The sequence below is a fragment of the Neohortaea acidophila genome (genome assembly GCF_010093505.1).
Source record: "Neohortaea acidophila strain CBS 113389 unplaced genomic scaffold BDY17scaffold_8, whole genome shotgun sequence".
NCBI classification, from domain to species: domain Eukaryota; kingdom Fungi; phylum Ascomycota; class Dothideomycetes; order Mycosphaerellales; family Teratosphaeriaceae; genus Neohortaea; species Neohortaea acidophila.
This window is the reverse complement of record NW_022985517.1, coordinates 534,952-551,616: the sequence shown is the minus strand read 5'-3', so window position 1 is coordinate 551,616 and position 16,665 is coordinate 534,952. Positions and strand designations below refer to the sequence as shown.

General features: G+C 58.3%; 8 protein-coding genes across 8 annotated transcripts; 3 read left to right on the top strand and 5 right to left on the bottom strand.

Annotated features, from left to right (window-relative positions):
• Positions 1-260: 260 nt before the first annotated feature.
• On the top strand, positions 261-953 carry BDY17DRAFT_253618 (Isochorismatase-like protein; the record flags this gene model as incomplete). Its single annotated transcript, XM_033731355.1, has 1 exon — positions 261-953. One exon carries the CDS (start codon positions 261-263, stop codon positions 951-953), a length of 693 nt encoding a protein of 230 aa, XP_033587797.1.
• A 140-nt stretch (positions 954-1,093) lies between these two features.
• On the top strand, positions 1,094-1,908 carry BDY17DRAFT_184856 (uncharacterized protein). Its single transcript, XM_033729951.1, has one exon. The coding sequence runs from the start codon at positions 1,219-1,221 to the stop codon at positions 1,678-1,680; it is 462 nt and encodes a 153-aa protein (XP_033587796.1). The 5' UTR covers positions 1,094-1,218; the 3' UTR covers positions 1,681-1,908.
• A 2,791-nt stretch (positions 1,909-4,699) lies between these two features.
• BDY17DRAFT_229786 (uncharacterized protein) lies at positions 4,700-6,220 on the bottom strand (the record flags this gene model as incomplete). The annotated part of the gene is made up of 1 exon (XM_033730198.1): positions 4,700-6,220. A coding segment is annotated over one exon (1,521 nt), but the record flags the coding sequence as incomplete, so codon positions are not given.
• A 334-nt stretch (positions 6,221-6,554) lies between these two features.
• On the bottom strand, positions 6,555-7,489 carry BDY17DRAFT_300912 (cytochrome c oxidase subunit VB-domain-containing protein). The gene is made up of 4 exons (XM_033734148.1): positions 7,348-7,489; positions 7,208-7,276; positions 6,975-7,133; positions 6,555-6,912 (listed from the first exon to the last, which is right to left on the bottom strand). Exons 1-4 carry the CDS (start codon positions 7,442-7,444, stop codon positions 6,626-6,628), a joined length of 612 nt encoding a protein of 203 aa, XP_033587794.1. The 5' UTR covers positions 7,445-7,489; the 3' UTR covers positions 6,555-6,625.
• Positions 7,490-7,628: 139 nt separating this feature from the next.
• Positions 7,629-8,283, bottom strand: BDY17DRAFT_253919 (uncharacterized protein; the record flags this gene model as incomplete). The annotated part of the gene is made up of 2 exons (XM_033731380.1): positions 7,629-8,049; positions 8,114-8,283. The coding sequence occupies 2 exons, from the start codon at positions 8,281-8,283 to the stop codon at positions 7,629-7,631; spliced, it is 591 nt and encodes a 196-aa protein (XP_033587793.1).
• A 497-nt stretch (positions 8,284-8,780) lies between these two features.
• BDY17DRAFT_184827 (fungal-specific transcription factor domain-containing protein) lies at positions 8,781-12,152 on the bottom strand. The gene is made up of 3 exons (XM_033729950.1): positions 11,769-12,152; positions 9,949-11,701; positions 8,781-9,895 (listed from the first exon to the last, which is right to left on the bottom strand). Exons 1-3 carry the CDS (start codon positions 11,970-11,972, stop codon positions 9,003-9,005), a joined length of 2,850 nt encoding a protein of 949 aa, XP_033587792.1. The 5' UTR covers positions 11,973-12,152; the 3' UTR covers positions 8,781-9,002.
• A 350-nt stretch (positions 12,153-12,502) lies between these two features.
• Positions 12,503-13,075, top strand: BDY17DRAFT_317910 (kinase binding protein CGI-121-domain-containing protein; the record flags this gene model as incomplete). The annotated part of the gene is made up of 2 exons (XM_033736145.1): positions 12,503-12,769; positions 12,821-13,075. The coding sequence occupies 2 exons, from the start codon at positions 12,503-12,505 to the stop codon at positions 13,073-13,075; spliced, it is 522 nt and encodes a 173-aa protein (XP_033587791.1).
• Positions 13,076-13,244: 169 nt separating this feature from the next.
• BDY17DRAFT_254157 (P-loop containing nucleoside triphosphate hydrolase protein) lies at positions 13,245-16,423 on the bottom strand (the record flags this gene model as incomplete). The annotated part of the gene is made up of 2 exons (XM_033731405.1): positions 13,245-16,158; positions 16,215-16,423. The coding sequence occupies 2 exons, from the start codon at positions 16,421-16,423 to the stop codon at positions 13,245-13,247; spliced, it is 3,123 nt and encodes a 1,040-aa protein (XP_033587790.1).
• Positions 16,424-16,665: the final 242 nt, after the last annotated feature.

The window sequence follows — 16,665 nt, the reverse complement described above, 5'->3', positions numbered from 1 at the left end:
AGGACACTGCGTGATATCCGCTCAGCAAAGCAGAAATTGCTCCGACCAGATCACCAGAGCACCCCTCGTTTGAACTCTGCGACAGGCGACACACCCACACCCCACGGCGATTGGCATCGGAAGAGCCCAGCTGCTGCACCCAAATCACCTCGTAGAGCCTGTGCGCTCCGGAAGTGGGCATCGAGCACGCCAGTGGCATCGCGGTTGAAAAGCTTGAGACAGTCAAACACCCCGGGCGGCAGTGAAGCACACCATCCACCATGACTCTCAGCGGGAAAGCAGGACTGGCAGTCATCGACGTGCAAGAAGACTTCTGCGAGCCCAACGGCTCCCTGGCAGTCAAGGGCGGCAGAGAGCTGGCGGAAGTGTGGAACGACCTGCTCTCGCTGCCCTTCGCCGTGAAGCTGGCCACTCGAGATTACCATCCCCAGGACCACATCTCCTTCGCCAGCCAGCACTCCGGCAAGCAGCCATTCGCCGACACCCTCATGGTCAAGAACCCCGAGAACGAGTCTGATGATCCCTTCACCGTCACCCTCTGGCCTGATCACTGCGTCCAAGGCACGAAGGGATGCGAGATCATCCCGGAGCTGGACCAATCCAAGCTCACGCAAGTCATCCGCAAGGGCTGGGACAAGCGAGTGGAAGCGTTCAGTGCTTTTGGTCCAGCATATCGCAACCCGCGTGTGGGCATGAGTGGTCTTGGAGACAGCTTGAGGGAAGCCGGGATCACGGACTTGTTCGTGGTAGGGTTGGCGTACGACTATTGCGTCAAGCATACCGCCATCGATGCTGTCGAGCACGGCTTCAAGACATATGTCATCGAAGACGCCACGGCGGCCATTGACAAGAGCGACGAGGGCCTGGCGAAGCTTCGGAAGGAGCTGCAGGACAAGGGCGTCACCATCATCGACTTGAACTCCAAAGAGCTGGACGCTGTTCGCAAAGCATAGGATGGCTTTTGGCATTCAGCGTTGCGTGTCACGCATTTTGGGTCGAGGGGCGTGCCTCGCCTGATCGCAAATCAAGGGCTTGCGTAGGTATACAAGGGAGGGTGATCGGATGAAGAGAGACGCGAGTCATTCTTTGATCATGCTTGCTGCAGTATTCCTCGCCCTAGCTCTAGAATGTTATCTCCTCCTCGACACTCCCATCAGTCATGCTGCTTAATCAGTATATGGCGATTTGACCACATCGCCCACGAATCAAAGTGCGACCATGCCGGTTCCGCCATGGACCTGGTTGTGTGGCAGGTGGTCGATATATCCAGAGAAGGCCCTGCAGCGTGCATTGGTGATGGCCGGCCACGAGAGTTGCGGCCGGTGGGACTGGACTAAACCTCGGAAGCGCAGTGGCTCTGGAGGGCGCAGAAGCTCTCGCTGGATATTGGAACCGCCCGCGACCAAAAGGAGAGTGGAGATCGGCACCCTTGTCTGCTCGTCCGCCTGCTCTCGCTGCTGGCATACCCCTGGATCACGAGGCGGACGTCAACGCCGGTACACTCATGTTCGCGTCGACGTGTGCTATGATGCCGTGTCTTTCGCCCTGCTGCTGGCGCGCCTTTATTACTTCGGTGTCGATGCTCTTCCTCGTGCGGACTGCCTTCGCCCAACACGATCTGAGCTACGCTGGAGCTATGATCGATGGACTGGCGCACACCGCGGTCCGAGGCTTCCGTAGACCAGAGATCGCTTTCCTGGTCTTCGATGTTCGTTTGCCTTGATTGCTTCCGTCGTGCCCATGGCTGGCTCCAAGGGTCCTCGCGCTGGGAACATGATTCGGCGATCGAAACGTTTGCGAGCTGGACGCTGGTGTTCTTCGGGAAGCGTGCGCGGTTGCAATTGACGAAAGACGATGGTGGCCTTCGTCCTTCTTCTCCACTAGGACCGGCGATGTTGCGAATGGCGAAGACAGGTGGAGGTCTTCATTCCTCTGCTCCAAGGTTGTTGCCCACGCTGGCCATGGATTGTCGGTGACGCGTCCGTTGCTGTTGCGAGCTGATTGCCGATGTTCTTTGAGGCACGCCCGTTGCTGGGAATGGGGAAGGGCGATGCTGGCCTTCATTCTCCGCTCAATGAGGATCGTTCGGGACTTCTGGTCGGCGCTATTCACAATGGATGCCGGGTATCGTCGTCTTCAGAGGGCCTTTCGGCATCCAGTTGCTTCGAACCGCTGAGTGGCAATGAGGGAGACTTGCTCTGCATCGAAGCCGCATGGACACCCTTCTGTCGCGTCATGGCGTTTTGAACCAGGGATGACCTGAAGACGTGGACCGTTGGCCGAGTCTGCCGTGCCGAGGCTTGGTGCGCGGCTCGTGCGATGCCTGGTGGCTGGGTGCTCATCCACGGCCATCAATCTGATGGTGCTGTCGACGTTGCAGTCAATCGGCTTCTGTGTCCCGACAGGGGGTGCTGCTTTCGAATGCGATGAGCGTCGTGGCCAGCAAACTCGCCCGCCCATTTGCTCGGGAAGCGTTGTTCAATGCATTGTCCCCCAAGAAGTGCGTCTGGTCCGTCTTTGTCGGTAGTGAGGCTTGCTGCAAGCCCGTCGCGAGCTACTGGCCTTGCAGAAGTGGCAAGCAAACCAAGTTCCAGGTCTGGACGGGGTTGGGTTTCGTCTGCTCTGGTGACGTGAGATGTCAATGCCCCTGTAAGGCTCTCTGCCTTGTGTGAACGGCGAGTTCGATCTCAGCAGCGCTGTTGTGTGTCGGCAGCTAGGTGTCAAGAGAAAGAGAAGGGTGATGAGCGAAGAAGCGCGTGTGCCAAGCCCCATCCGCAGCCTGGCCTGCAATCCATTGCACACGGAAACACGACAACCACGCCCTCTAAAAAAACGCGGCAAGTGTTGGAAAGGGGCAACAGACCACGGTGAGTCTGCTCGTGCCAATATTGTAACGTGGTTGTGGACATGTCGGCGGGGGAGCCGGGGCAGGAATTCTGACTATATAGATTATAAGAATCCCCCGAGCTCTCACTAATAAATCTAGCTAGGTCCGATCGATCGAACGAAACCACCCGCCGACCGAAGCCGAAAACCCAAGCCGCCGCCCGCCTGCCTGCCCGCTGTGCTAGATAGTCGTATATAGATCCATTTGGGTGAACTGTGCTAACAAGACCTTCTTAACAGATTGTCTACACCCGCCGCCCCGCCGCCACGCCGCCATTTCTTCTCCTTCTTCCTCTCCTTCCGTTTGAGTGGACATGCGCTGATAAATTACCAGATATGAGGATGTAGCCCCTTCCGGGGTGAACCTTTTGCTCCCCTGCAGTCCGGCCTCCATCGGTGTTGTCACCCACCAGCGTTGTCCCCCACCAGCGTCGTTATGCAGAAGCTGAAGTCGCGAGTTCGAACGACGCGTTGCCCCTTTTCAATTTTGTCGATTCTATTTTGCCGACGGCCATGTTTCTCTCCAAACCGCCAGCATCGCTCATTATTCCCATGCGGACGGTTAGATACATTCGACGCGTTCGTTTGACCCGGCAAACAGTCTATTGCAAGACTCCTGCTGCTGGGGGGTAAGTGCGGTGCAGCGTGTGCACGCCGTAGTACCCCTGACGCGCACAAAGCCCGCCTGACGGCACTTTGCAGCTTTGACAAAGCTCTCGCAAAGACACGCTGCAGCATTGGTAAAGTACACACGCCCTGTTTTTCACTCGCATCACACCCCCTACCACCAAGTCCTCGCAAGACACGCTGCAACGCGCTGCAAGTGCGCCATTCCCACTTTCATCGCCCTTTCTCGCACTCTTGTTTGCGCCGTTCTCCTACTCATCACGGTCTTACCAGCCTCCAAATACCTTGAGCAAAGCCATCTTCAGCACCGCAAACGCACGAACACGCGTCCAACCAGGCGCCATGGGCGCGCAAAACGTCTTCCCCCTTCTCAGTGTCGCCCAAAAGTAGCAGCGCGCAAGCTGTCGACAAAGCGCCGTGGCTTCTGTATTGCTGAGGCCGAGAGGGCGGCAGACCACCCGCTTCCCCTGGGCCAAATCACCAACCCCGCGACGCGAAGGGCGCATCGCGTTGGGAGCATCTCTGTTGCAGTGATGTAGATAAGAGACCTCATCGAGCACGGAAGCGACTCCTTCTGGCGACTTTGCCCCTAGCGGAGAGCTTCTCGACAGCCGACGACAATCATGTAACGTGTCGAAGAAGACGACCGCCTCGACCCCTGCCAGCTAGAAACGCTGTTTTACGAGGTCGGAGACCTGTTCGAGAAGAAGCGCAGGGAATGAAGGAAGAACTCCCACGACAATGATACCAGTGGTGGCGGCATCAGAGGCACACACCCTCCGGCTCCCAAAACTCCCGCTCCGCCCGCTGCTGGCGGTCAGAGGCTCTACATTCCATCGCGTCAGGGGTGGACATATGACTACCTGCGCAGGACGCGTGTGTTCGCTGAAGCATCAGCCATTTTGCGTCTGCTTGACGCTGACGGCACCCTACCATGGCTGGCTTGATTGCGTGAGTACCACCTTGCCCATGTAGATTGCAGCTGGAAAGAACGAAACGATTGGCTACAAGTGTGAAAGAAGCGTCAGAAGTACTGCCTGAACTTGAGACGCCGACGTGCAGCCACATGAAACTCTCCAAACATCTATACACCTCACTGTCCCTTCTTCTCCCCCAGCGCCGCTCGCCTCTCCCTCACCTTCCGCGCATCATTCCTCTCCTCCTGAATCCCCACCACAACAGCCGCAACCCCCAGCCCGAGCGTCACCAAATCCAGCACATGAATGCCCCACCAAATATGCTGCACGCCCAGGAAGCAAGTATTGTAATCAAACTTCCACTGCTCCTCTTCATAGTCAAACCAGCCGCTCACAAAGCCTGCATTCCCCCAGTACGAGCCCATCATGCTGCGCACCGTAATCTCGCGGATCGCGAGGAGGGTGTCGGGATGCGGGGGCTCGGGCGGAGGCTCCCGGTTCGGGTTGAGGTAGTACTCCGGCGGAGGGCGGTAGGGAGGGTAATTGAAGGGCGGGTAGTTGTCTACGGTCCACTCGGCTTCGCTCTCGCTCGCTGGTTGGCGGTATTTGTAATGGAAGGTGTCGCAACCGGCGTGGTCGTGGCCGTTGAGCACGAGCGCTTTTCCGCTCTTCGCCAGCCCGTCGAGAATGTGCATGCTGGTGGAGAGGGAGAGGAGGTTTTGCTCTTTCAGGCCGCCGCCTTCGTCGGCTGGCAGCCAGTCGAAGTACTCGGCGTCGGTGCAGAGGCCGGCGGGCTTGTAGAGTGGGATGTGCGTTAGGAGAAGAGTAGCGGAGTTTTTGGGACGCGTGGCGCCCGAGCCGTGCAGTTGTTCGCTGGCGAAGTCGCGGCTTTGCGACTGCAGGTCCAGATCTTTGGCCGGAGAGTCGAGGTTCATGCTGTTGAGGACGACAACGTGGAGTTCGGGTGGAGCTGGGCCAAATTGGAAGGCACTGAAGAGGCTCTTTTTGGGGGAGTCGGAGGCGGTGCCATTGTCGAGGCGGAAGCGGATGTCCCAATTCACAGCGCCATACGTTTCTTCAAAACGCTGCACGCGATGCTCGGTGATGTCGCCTGCGTATCCAATATCGTGATTGCCCGCTACGGCGATGATCCTGTTCTTCCAATCCGCATCTTTCCCCAGCGTTTCCGCCCTGCCACTCACGTCCGTGATCGTGCGCGGCACCCTCTTACTCCCCTTGAACACCCCTGTCCAAAACCGCCGACTCCGCCGTTGAAACTCCGCATCGCTGATATGCTGGCTGCCCAGTAAGTCGCCAAGAATGACCATATGCGTCGGATCCGACCAGTACGTCACGGAGCGATAGACATGGCGCAAGTACAGATCGTTGCCCCACAGATCCAATCTCTTCCGATACCACTGCAGGATATACAGCAGATCGTGCGTAAGCAGACCCGTCGCGGCCGTCACCACTCCTCCAGGAACAGCAGCAATCCCCCTCTCCCTCACATCCGTCCAGAAGTTCTCCAGACTAGGGAAGAAAGAGTCCCCGCCGGCATCCGGGAGGCTGGAGTCGCCCTCCAATTGCGGATCAGCAAAGGTAAGGAGGCGGAAGGGCGCGATCTGTGCTTTGACGGCCGGCCGCTCCTGGCCGGGGATCATGCATCCTGCTTCGGCGGGTTTGGCGTGGTTGAAGCCGCAGTTGAGCAGGGGCGCGTAGAGGTAGAGGAGGAGGGTGGCGATTATGGAGGGCGGGAGGAGGAAGGTGCAGAGCGTGCCGAGGACGTTGGAGGCGCGCATTGCATCATTGCATGGGTTTTTGTGGCTTGGAAGGGGTGTAAGGAGAGTTGTGGTGGGTGGGATGAAGTTGGAGGTTGCGCGTAGGGCTAGAGTGGAGCGGCCGGATTACCAATGCGCTCTCCCGGGATTGACAAACCGTCATGACATGTCGGACCTGGGGGCGGCCAATGTTTCAATCTACGTAAGTGCACAGGCTGGAGCGTTACTGAAGTTGCAGAATGAGCACGAGTGTTGCCGTGTTGATACGGTGTGAGAACCAGATCCGAGACGGATCGGCCAGGACGAGACAACACGGGCACCACAGAACAGAGCTTGGAACCATCAGATGGATTTGTATATCTACAACACCCTCGCTCGCCTTGCACAGCTCCACTTCATCCGTGCGACTGTGCACACCTATCTATACTCCGGTCGAATGAAATCGGCAATCGTCTTCGGCTCGCCCAGATCGGGGTGGTGCTCTCCGTATCCTTCCGGGTGTTCATGATGGTCATGATGGCCGTCGTCTACGGGGCCGACATACTCCAACTTGTACGCTGAGCCGCACTCCGGGCAGCGCTCAACGGGACGCCCGCGGGAGATGGTGAGCCAGATGGTAACGTGGGAGTCGACGGGACAGCCGGTGCAGCCGACGTATTGCTCGTCGCCGAAGCCCTTGACCACGATCGGGTTGTCGAGGGTACCTACGCGGTTGGGTTTAGTATATCTTGCCCGGATGTGGAGTCTTGCGTGGCATCTTGCATACCCTTGCGACTGGCGTCCAATGGCCGCATGTCAAAAATATCCACGCCCTGCATCTTGCCCAAAATCTCCAACCGCTCCAGACCCGTCGCTTGCTCAATATCGGTGGGAATGGTGCCGGGCGCGGCGCCAGGAGGGAGGAGATCGGCCTCGGACGTGACCTCTGTAAGGCACAAAGTATTAGCCCATTGCTTCATCCGCCTGCGCTACCACGCGAATGGGGCAAAGCCCACGCACCTTCAAACGGCTTCATTTCCGATAGCGACTTCGCGGACTGCGGGACGTGGGCGTGGGAGTCATCTTTCACTGCTTTGGAGGTTAGTTGCGGGGCTCAATGGCGGAGGGAGGGTGTCGAGGGAGCGCAGTTGCAGACGTACGGCGGCGGGCGGAGATGGCAAAGGAGCGGCGGGAGACGGCGGGGCGGAGGAGGGCAGCAGGCCTGCTTAGAGCTGGCACGGCTCTTCGGAGGAACATGCTGGCGGGTGCGGGATGGAGAGGGTGAGAAGGAGAGGAGGAGAGAGAGGGAATGGAAGCATGAGTTGCATGCAGCTCTCCTCTTGCTCTGCGCTGCTTTGCCCCGGCCCAGCCCGAAACTCTAATCCAGTCTTGGCATCAAACCCAATGCCTCATCCTCTTGCCTTCCACCTTGCCGTCTCCCTTACAGATGATTCGAACAATAAGGCGCACAACACCCCACCGCCTCACAACTCGTCCAATCAACCGTATAATCCGTCAACGTACTCCCCACCGCCTGCGCCCCCGCAACAGCCGTATCAACATCCTGCGTCACCGTCCCGCCACTCACCCCAATAGCCCCAATAAAGTACCCATCGTCGTCGTAAATCGGCTGCCCGCCGCCAAACACCACCAACCCGCCATTCGTCTCCTCGATTCCCCACAAGTCGCCCGCGGGCTTGGAGCGGTTGTACAGCCCGTACGACGGGAAGAGGCCGTTGAAGTACGTGACCGTCTGCGCTTTCTTCATGCTGATGTCCACGCTGCCGAGGTAGGCGTTGTCCATGCGGAGGAAGGCGACGAGGCGACTCGAGGGGTCGTAGATGGCGATGTTGTTTGCTAGGCTGGGAGGGATGTGTCAGTATTGCGAATGAATGGCTGCAAGGTAGGTGGATGGGTTGGGGTTACCCATTGGCGTCAGAATATGCCACTGCAGCTTGGATCGCCTGGCCAGCTTGGGCGGCATCGATGTAATGCCTCTGAGCGGGGGTAGAGCCCCAGCCATTGGTAGCGGTACGATTGACCGCCGCAGTAGAAGCGGAGGAGAAAAGGAATATGGAGAGGTAGGAGAGCTTCATCATGTCTCGAGGTGTCTCTACTTTGAAAATTGTAATGTGGTGAACGCAATCACTCCCAAGAGCAAACACCCATCTTATATACACCAGGCACAACGCAACACCACAAGCCAAGCAAGACGCACAAACCCCCTCTCCCCCGCTCGCCTCCATCGTCATCTCGACGCTGTCATCGCATGTCGATGCCTGCCTGCCATTCAGATATACCCGAAGCCCCCTCTCCAAACTCCTCCGCTCACCCACATAGCCAAGACGGCACTTTGTCGGCGAGCAGGGCATGACAGGTACACTTCTGCGGGTGGAAGTGGAGTGAGGGCAGGGAGAAAAGAGGTCAAAGAAGGCGAGCAGGGAGCTCTCCGAGCTTGGGGTTGGGACGCCTCTGGTTCAAAAGTCCCGTATGCACCTGCACAGCGCGGGGAAGAGAGGAACGGCCAAGCGCAACGTCACTCACAGCCGCGTGCGCATCTCTTGGAAGGACGGTGTACAGGGTGATGCCAGAAATACAACCGATCCTTGAAAGAAGTGGGAGAATTGACTTCAGATACCGTAATCACATCGATTCCGCTTCTTATAAACAAAAGCCGCCTCGGATCCATCGCCGTCCTTAAATCAAGGCCAGCGGCACAGTGGTATCATCCCTCATTCCCAGTCCCAGAACTCCCCTATTCACCCCCATTTGCTCACTCGCAAAAGTTCAAAGTCATCATCAAGAAAAGAACAAGCTAATGCCCATTGCCCTGCACCGTCGTAAAGTGCCCCATCTGACTCAAAGGCCAGGGCGGAGGCGCGCCAGCAATCTGCAATCCGCCGACCAAATCCCCCACCCCGACGCCGTTGGTGTGCGGGCCGCCGCCAGCAGAGACGACGTCCACGGGATGAAGGGACTTCGCATCGCCGCCCATGCCCATGAGCGGATTGCCGGGCCCGGCGTGCATGAAGTCCGAGGGCGCGGGGCCCATGCCGCCCATGTTGGTCATCATGCTGTCGGCGAAGGTGCGCCATGCTGCGGGGCCGGAGTTGAGCATGTCGAGGGGTTGGTGGGGGTCGGGGTGGTGGTAGGTGTTTTGGTGTTGGGGCGGTGGGGGAGGAGTAGAGTAGAGGTAGGCTTGTTGGGGGGTTTGGAGGGGGTAGGGGGTCCCGTTTGGGCCTGCGGGGTGGTGGTGAGGTTGTTGGAGAGCTGTTTGCTGCTGGGGCATCAGCGGTTGGGCGTGGTTTAGCTGGGTGTCGACGTTGGCTTTGGTGTCGAAGACGGAGGTGTTGAACTGCGTGAGAGTGTTGGGGTGGTATTGCGCTAGGGGCTGTGCTTGGGTATCCGGGTAGACGGAGGGTGCAGGTGGGTAGGATTGCTGCGCTTGTTCGGCTGAGGAATGACTTCCGGAGAACGATGAGCGTGCCACATGTGGCATCCCCAGTCCATGGTTGGGATGGTGGTGTCCATTGGTCTGAGCACCTGTACCCGCAAAGTCGGAGGCGGACGATCCGTCGGTAGGAGTGTTCGGTAGACTCGCCGAGGCCAAGGCGCCAGCCGTGTTCTCTGCCGGAAGACGGCGAGCGACGATGCCGAGAGCACGGTCTACAATCAGTCTGACCGCCTCTCGAAGTCGTGATCCAGCACCTGTGAACTCTTGTTAGCTACGCTCTGGGCATAAACGAACATATCCCACGAACCTAAGAGACTGCCCGCCTCGCCCATCACATCGAGCCAGCTGTCCATATCCCGTCTCAATTGGTGGAGATCCCGCGAGCTGATTTGCTCCGACCTCTGCGTATGCACAAACAAGGTGGTGAAGATGGCCGCGAGGAAATCCGTAGTTTGCATCCACGTCGTGTCCAAGGCGTTGAGGTTCTTGAGCTGCATAGCAAGAGCAAGAGTCTTACCACATGCATCAAGGCAGACATCGGCGTTGTTGGCCAATAGCTGAGGAGAGATCGTCCGACAGAGCGATGGATGGTGCAAGACCAGTCGAATGAATTGCACCGTCAGCTCGAGGTAGAGGGCTGGGGTGATGTCCTCGTTGACCGTGTCCGGCCCACATGACAGTTCCGCGGGTAAGTCATCCTTCCATCGTTTGAGTTGCTTCTCGATACTGGCCACGGTGGCATCGTACGGCTCCGGACTTGAGCGAATGGCGTAGATGGTCGCGTACACTTGCATCAAGATCTGAAGCAGTTTGAAGCCCTGGATTGCAGCCCTGAAGGAACACTTCTGCCACGCCGACAGATGAGAATCGTACGGCATGTTGTCCGGTTGAGGCTCAGGGATCTCAATGTCAATGTCTTCGAGTCGGATAGGCATTGGTCGGCCAAGTTTGCCACCGATACCAACGTGCAAGACCAGGATTGTCCAAAAGATGCGCTTGCGCATTTCGACAGTGTGAGGGTCTTGTCCGGACGCCGAGTCCTGCCAATTGTCGGCGGATCGGTGAAGGCCGATTTCCACGCAGATTCCAAACACGGCGTTGATGAACATCCATGCGGCGCCGGGTCTGGGCTGTGCGCGGAGCTGTGCACAGATGAGGACCAATGCTTGAATATCTTGAAGAGTGTGGCCAGTGATGAGGTCGGGAATGAGACTGAGAGAGTAGTGATAGTGCTGCATGTAATCGTCATTGGACGGATCCGCTCCGTTGCGAAGCGACAGCTGGAATCGCAAGATGGCCACCACCATGTGCAGCATCACCGTCTCGGCGGGATTTGGTTGATACTGTGCGTGAAAGATGTCGGAGATCAATTTCAGGAATTCCGGACGGTGGAGCACGGGAACGAAGATTTGAATGCTCTTGAAGTACCAATCGGCGTAGAAGGTGAGCTCTTCGAAAGAGGGCAGCGGCGGGGCGTTGACCGGCTTCGACTTGCCCAGGGCATGGGCGAGGAATGTTCGATAGGAGAGCGGGGAGGCCATGGAGTCGGATTCGGGTGGGAGAAACTCGGCAACGTCGATCTTCATGCCGAAGAGAGCGAGACAGGTGCCTTCAATGGGACTGAGCCAGCCATTGCCGGACGATACGCCCAGATAATTGTCGCCGATGCAGCCCGGGCGGAAGTCAGGCAGGAGAGAGGCCTGCGAGGTCTTGCGATCGGCGGCGCGGGCAGCGAAGGTGGAGGTGGTGTTGAAACTGCCGTCTCCGCTGGTGTCCGCCCAGGAGTCCTGCGACGCATTGTGCTCAAGGTATGCCGATGATGCAGAGATGTGCAGCTGTGCCCCATTAGGCGCGGCTTTCGGTTCGACGCCCTGCTCTCTTAATTGCTGCTGCAATGCCCGCAAGTGTCTCTTCAGCGACGTGTTCTCGCTCTCGAGGGTTTCGGTGTGGCCACGAGCGGTGGCGCGGCCGGTGATGCGATCGGTGGTTTTGCATTCGGAGTTGTTCACCAGGCAGGGAGAGCAGCCGCCGAGACGGGCGTCGCAGCGAATCTTTCGAAGCTGTGATGGAGGGTGGTGGTCAGTCTTCGCAGCCTTGTGTGACGGCGGGTAGCGGCTTGCTGCATACTTTACATCGGTCGCACGCCTGGCCGGTGCGGGTGAAGGCGCCGTCCTTCTTCTTGACACCTGCCATGTCGCCATGAGTGAGCGGTGCGGTCAACGCGAGGGAGGCGTGGCGGTGGTGGTGGTGGCTGCCATGCTCAGCTGCTGTCCACGTGCACTTACCTGCCGGCGAGCTCGCGAGGGCCGCGCGCTTGCTGTTCGGAGGCATTTTCCGAGGGCTGCAGTCGTCAGCGGGCAAGCGCCGCGGGGCAGGATGAAGGGGCAAGACAAGATCTTCCGCCGTGTAGCCTTGAGTGAGGAGGCATGGTGAGTGTTGTTGCGGCAGTAAAGGGAGAGAGAGTGTGAGGTGTGGAAAGAGCAATGGGCGAGAACGCGATCCACCTGCGTGTGCTAGAGAACCTAAGGAAGGCACGACGGTGCCTAGGCACACGCACGCAACACAGCCCGCCGGCGGGTCGAGTGAACCGCAGCTGCCGCCAGATCCCTCTTCCCATCCACCTTCCCAATCCGGCAATTCATCATCACCCCCAAGATTCTAGACCGCCGACTCTTGCCGAGACTTTTTCTTAGCGGCATGCTTTCTTGCTCAGTAATCACTCAACCCACTGCCTGCACTGCCCACACCAAAAGACTGCAGCACGTCCACACCTCACTCCAATCTTATTAGGCCGATGCAAGGCTCTGCACTCTAGCACCGGTCCGACTCCAGTCGCAAAACACCGGGCCAAATCAACGCCAATGGAAGTCATCACCCTTCCCCATCTGGAGCAGCACCCTTTGAGCGTGTGTCTCTTCCGCAACGTGCAAAATGCCGCCTTCCTTCGCCAGCAACTACTCCAAGCCAATCATGACTTCGAGTATGCCTTCTTAGACGCCAGCGTGCTCCTGTCGCGCACCCACGTCTTGGCCGCGTGCTTTCGCGCCATCACCGACGTGCTCCATGCCCGCCTGAAGAGCCACAATGTCCATTCGGAAATCGTGTTTGCCCTTTCGCCCAATAATAATGTACGCTACCTTGCCATTCAGCGATCAGACATATCGTCTAATTCTGAATAGATCGCCGACTCGTTCCGACGCTTCGGAATCTCAGACCAAAGCACCAATATCCTCGCCATCAAAGTAGGCGGCGATGCCTCGCAGATCGAAGCACACCTGATGCAGCACGTTCAGGGCACCCCAGTACTCTTCACAGATGCCACTCTACAAACCATGCGTGACCCCGCGCGGATCCGCAAAATCTACCGTGTCGATGTAGCCTCCAAGGAAGCAGAGGCTTTTATTCTAGGCACAATGGCACTGAAAGGCTCATGAGAATGAATGTTTCGGATCAATGTTCAATACGAGATGCACTGGATACCGCCATGCTCGGGTAAAGACGCTTGCTATGCAGAATGCCCCTGGATGATGCAACCCAACCCACCCACGCCACCTATGCAAAAACGGAAGTTTTCAAAGGCCTCCAGCTCAACGTTACACCCTCTCATCTCCAAGCCGCCTTCGACCCACTGACCCTGTTAGCACTCCCGGGCCCAATTGTACTCTGCCGCATAGGCCCTCTCATCCCAACACCACCCTGACTCGGCGTAGACGACATCACCCCGCCCTCAATCATCGACCGTCTTACCGCCACCGGCCCATTGCCCTTCATCACCGGCGCCGAGCGCGGACTCAGCACCCCGCGCGCAGCCGCATCGTCGCGCTCGCCCTTCACCATGCGCCGTGCATGCGAAGCGGAGAAGATGCTCTCGGGCGGAGACGAAGTGGCAGTCGGGGAGCGGCGACGGGTATGCGCGAGGCTTTCGCGCGAGCGGGCGGCGGTGTGACTTCCGCCGCCGACGGAGGAGGTGCGCTTGAGTTTCATCGCGTTGCGGATTTTCTGCGCGTCTTCCTTCGAGCTGGGGAAGGGTTTGTCGACGTCGGAATTGGAGGTGGTGGATGCGGCGTCGTTCTCTACGTCGGAGGCTATGGCGGGGTTGGCGGCGGAGGTGTCGGTGGGGGGTAGTGAGTGTAGGCGAGGCGCGCTATTGGCGGCCATCTCTCTCAGCGGGCTGATCTCGTCTTCATCGCTCGACATGGCGCCGAGGGTGAGGGTGGGAGGCGGAGGCATAGATGGAGAGCCACTGTCGTTCTTCTTGGCGAGGAATCCAGCAGCAAAGCGACCAGTGCCCGCGGCCTTGCGAATTTCGCTGGAGACAGGCCCAAGTGGTAACGGACTAGAGTCTTCGTCAGGCTCTACTCCGCTCGATAGCACCGGCACGTCAGGCAGATCCGGAGTTCCTGAGCGGTCTTCCGGGGTGCTGTCAAAGGCCTTCGGCGTAGGCTGGAATTCCACCAGCGTCCCATCATCAATATCATCTCTCCACCTCACCCCTCGTTTCTTCGGCGACTTCTTCTTCGGCGTCCCCGAGAAAGTGATTCCCCTCCGCGCCCCTCCAATCTTGATCCTGCGCTGCGGTGAACCCAAAGACTTCTGCGGACTCATAGAGCCACTCGGACTCGCGTGCTGCACGGCCGCGGCCACATGCGGAGGCACAGCGGAGATGGGCGCGTTGAAAGCCGGCATCAGCTTCTGCTTCAGCGGGCTCGGTCCCAGCAGCTGCACCTGCTTGCGCTTCTTCGGCGTGCCGCTCTTGGAGGGCGGCACCGCTTCGATGATCTGCAGGCCGCCGTCGGGCTTGATGACTTGGCCGGCTGCTTCGGTGCAGCTGGTTAGTAGCTTGCCCAGGACGCCTCGCGCGGCGTGCATCGCGTCTTCCTCGCTCGTTTGGAGGATTTGATTGAGGATGGCGATTGTCTCGAAGTGTGCCGATAGCATGACCTGCATCAAAGCCGCCTCGCCTCCCTTTTCTTGCTCGAGCACGGAAGTGTGCACTTCAATGTCCGCGCGCGACTTCAGGAGCTCCACTTCTTTGCGCAGCGATGTCTCGTCCACACTGTCGGTCACCGCACCGTCCAGATTCTGAAGCTGTCGTAGCCCATCCTGCAGCGCAGTATCGATCGCGCGTGTCCAGTTGCTCTTCGCAAGGCGCTGATGGTAATGCTGCCGACTCCCCTCCAACTCCACCAAGATACCTTGAGCAGTCTTGCGCATGGAGGCCAGAGACGTCGGCGGCTCTTCCTCTTCCCTCGCTTCACACACCTGATCAAAAGCGCCGATCCAGCCGCTGATGGCAGCAATGCGCTTCTCAATCTGCCGCAGCTTCTTCATGTGGTTCACGCGATCCTTGCGCTCATTCGACGAATGTTCGTACGCCGCGCGCACTCGCTGGATTCCTTCGCGCGTCACTTCTGCTCGCTTGGCCTCGCACTTGCGGAACTTGGCGAAGGCCATTTCTTCATACTGCTTTTGTTGGGCCGTCAATTCGTTGATGCGGTTCATCTGCTCGTCGATCTTCTTGAGGTAGTCTTTGACGTGGCGGTCCACGTTGTACACGTTGCGCACGCTCTTTGTCTGGATGTTCTTCGCTCGATTTGCGTAGCGCAGCGTGTTTTGCGTTTCGTCAAAGTGCGCGCTGCTGGGGGAGACGCAGACGATCATGACGGTGCGGCAGTTTCCTCCCAAGCTGAATTTTAGCAGTCGGGTGAGTTTGGAGTTGCGGTATGGGACGTGGTTCTTCTTACGGGGGTCGCAGAGTGCATTGATGCAGGAGCCGAGCGCGAGGAGGGATTTGTTGATGTTGGCTCCTTCCAGCAAGCGCTCACCGCGGTTTTTGGTAGCAGAAGCGCGCTCCGATCCAGCCAGGTCGATAATTGAAAGTGTGGCCATGGTCACGGGCTCGGTGGTGGAGGTGTCGCGATCTTTGAGGCTGACATTGATTTGCAGCACGGCGTGAGAGCGCGAGGAAGTCGCATTCGCTTCCGTGGGAGACTGTGTGCGCGCCGCATTCCCCCGAACAACCAACTCCATGACCTCTTGGACTGTCTGCGGCTTGTGTGATGACAACCCGGCGACCGACACGACGTGTTGCGCATCTTCTCGAAGCATCAGTCCCTGCTTTCCGCCAGCAGAAGGACCCAGCAGGTCGCGGATCATTTCGTTGTAAATCTCCAGGTATGAGAGTGTGATTTCGCTCTCCTTCTCCGACTTCAAATCTTCCACCTTTTCAAACAGCTCTTGCATGGTCATGAAGATGATCCCAGGTTGCTGCACCGTGCCACTGATGGTGTGTGTTTTCCCGCAGCCCGTGGCACCGTAGGCGAACACCGTGGCATTGTAGCCGTCGAGAACTGAGTCGAGGAGATTTTTCGTCGTGGCTTCGTATACGTCTTGCTGAGTGGTGTTGTCATCGAAGACCCGATCGAAGGCGAATGTTTGGTCCTTGGTGCGCTTCCCTTGCGGCATGACCGCGCGACTGAAGCGCTGCACGGGTGTGTCTTCGGGGGGGTCAAACACTCTGTATCCTTCTAGTCAGAGACTTTCCACCGTATTGTATACTTGTGCAGCACTCACAGGCATTTCTCATCCACCACCTTGATCACGCTTCTCAAGCCCTTCTTCCCAAACTTCGGCGCAGACGGCACGGCTGCCAACGAGCCATCGCCGAGGAAGAGAGGGCCATCTTCTGGTTTGGTAATCTGCGCAGCTTCTTGAATGGTGAAAGGGCGCACTCGAACGGTGACATTGATGCTGGAAGCGCCGTCCAAGCTAGCGATGGCCATGATGGTGACTGAGCCGCTTCAGCCCTTCATGCGTGGTCGTGGAGAGGGGGTGGAAGGGCTGCAACCGGCCCCGGGAGGTGTTTGTGAGTTATCCTCTAGCGATGTGCACTGCTGTGAGCGTGTGGAATGTCCGGTCTGTCGAATGGAGGCCTGTCACATTAACCTTCGTTAGACCAGCACGGCTTGGAGGTGCTGTCATTGGCATGTGGACGCGCCAAGCCTAACACGCGTGCCGGCCCGGT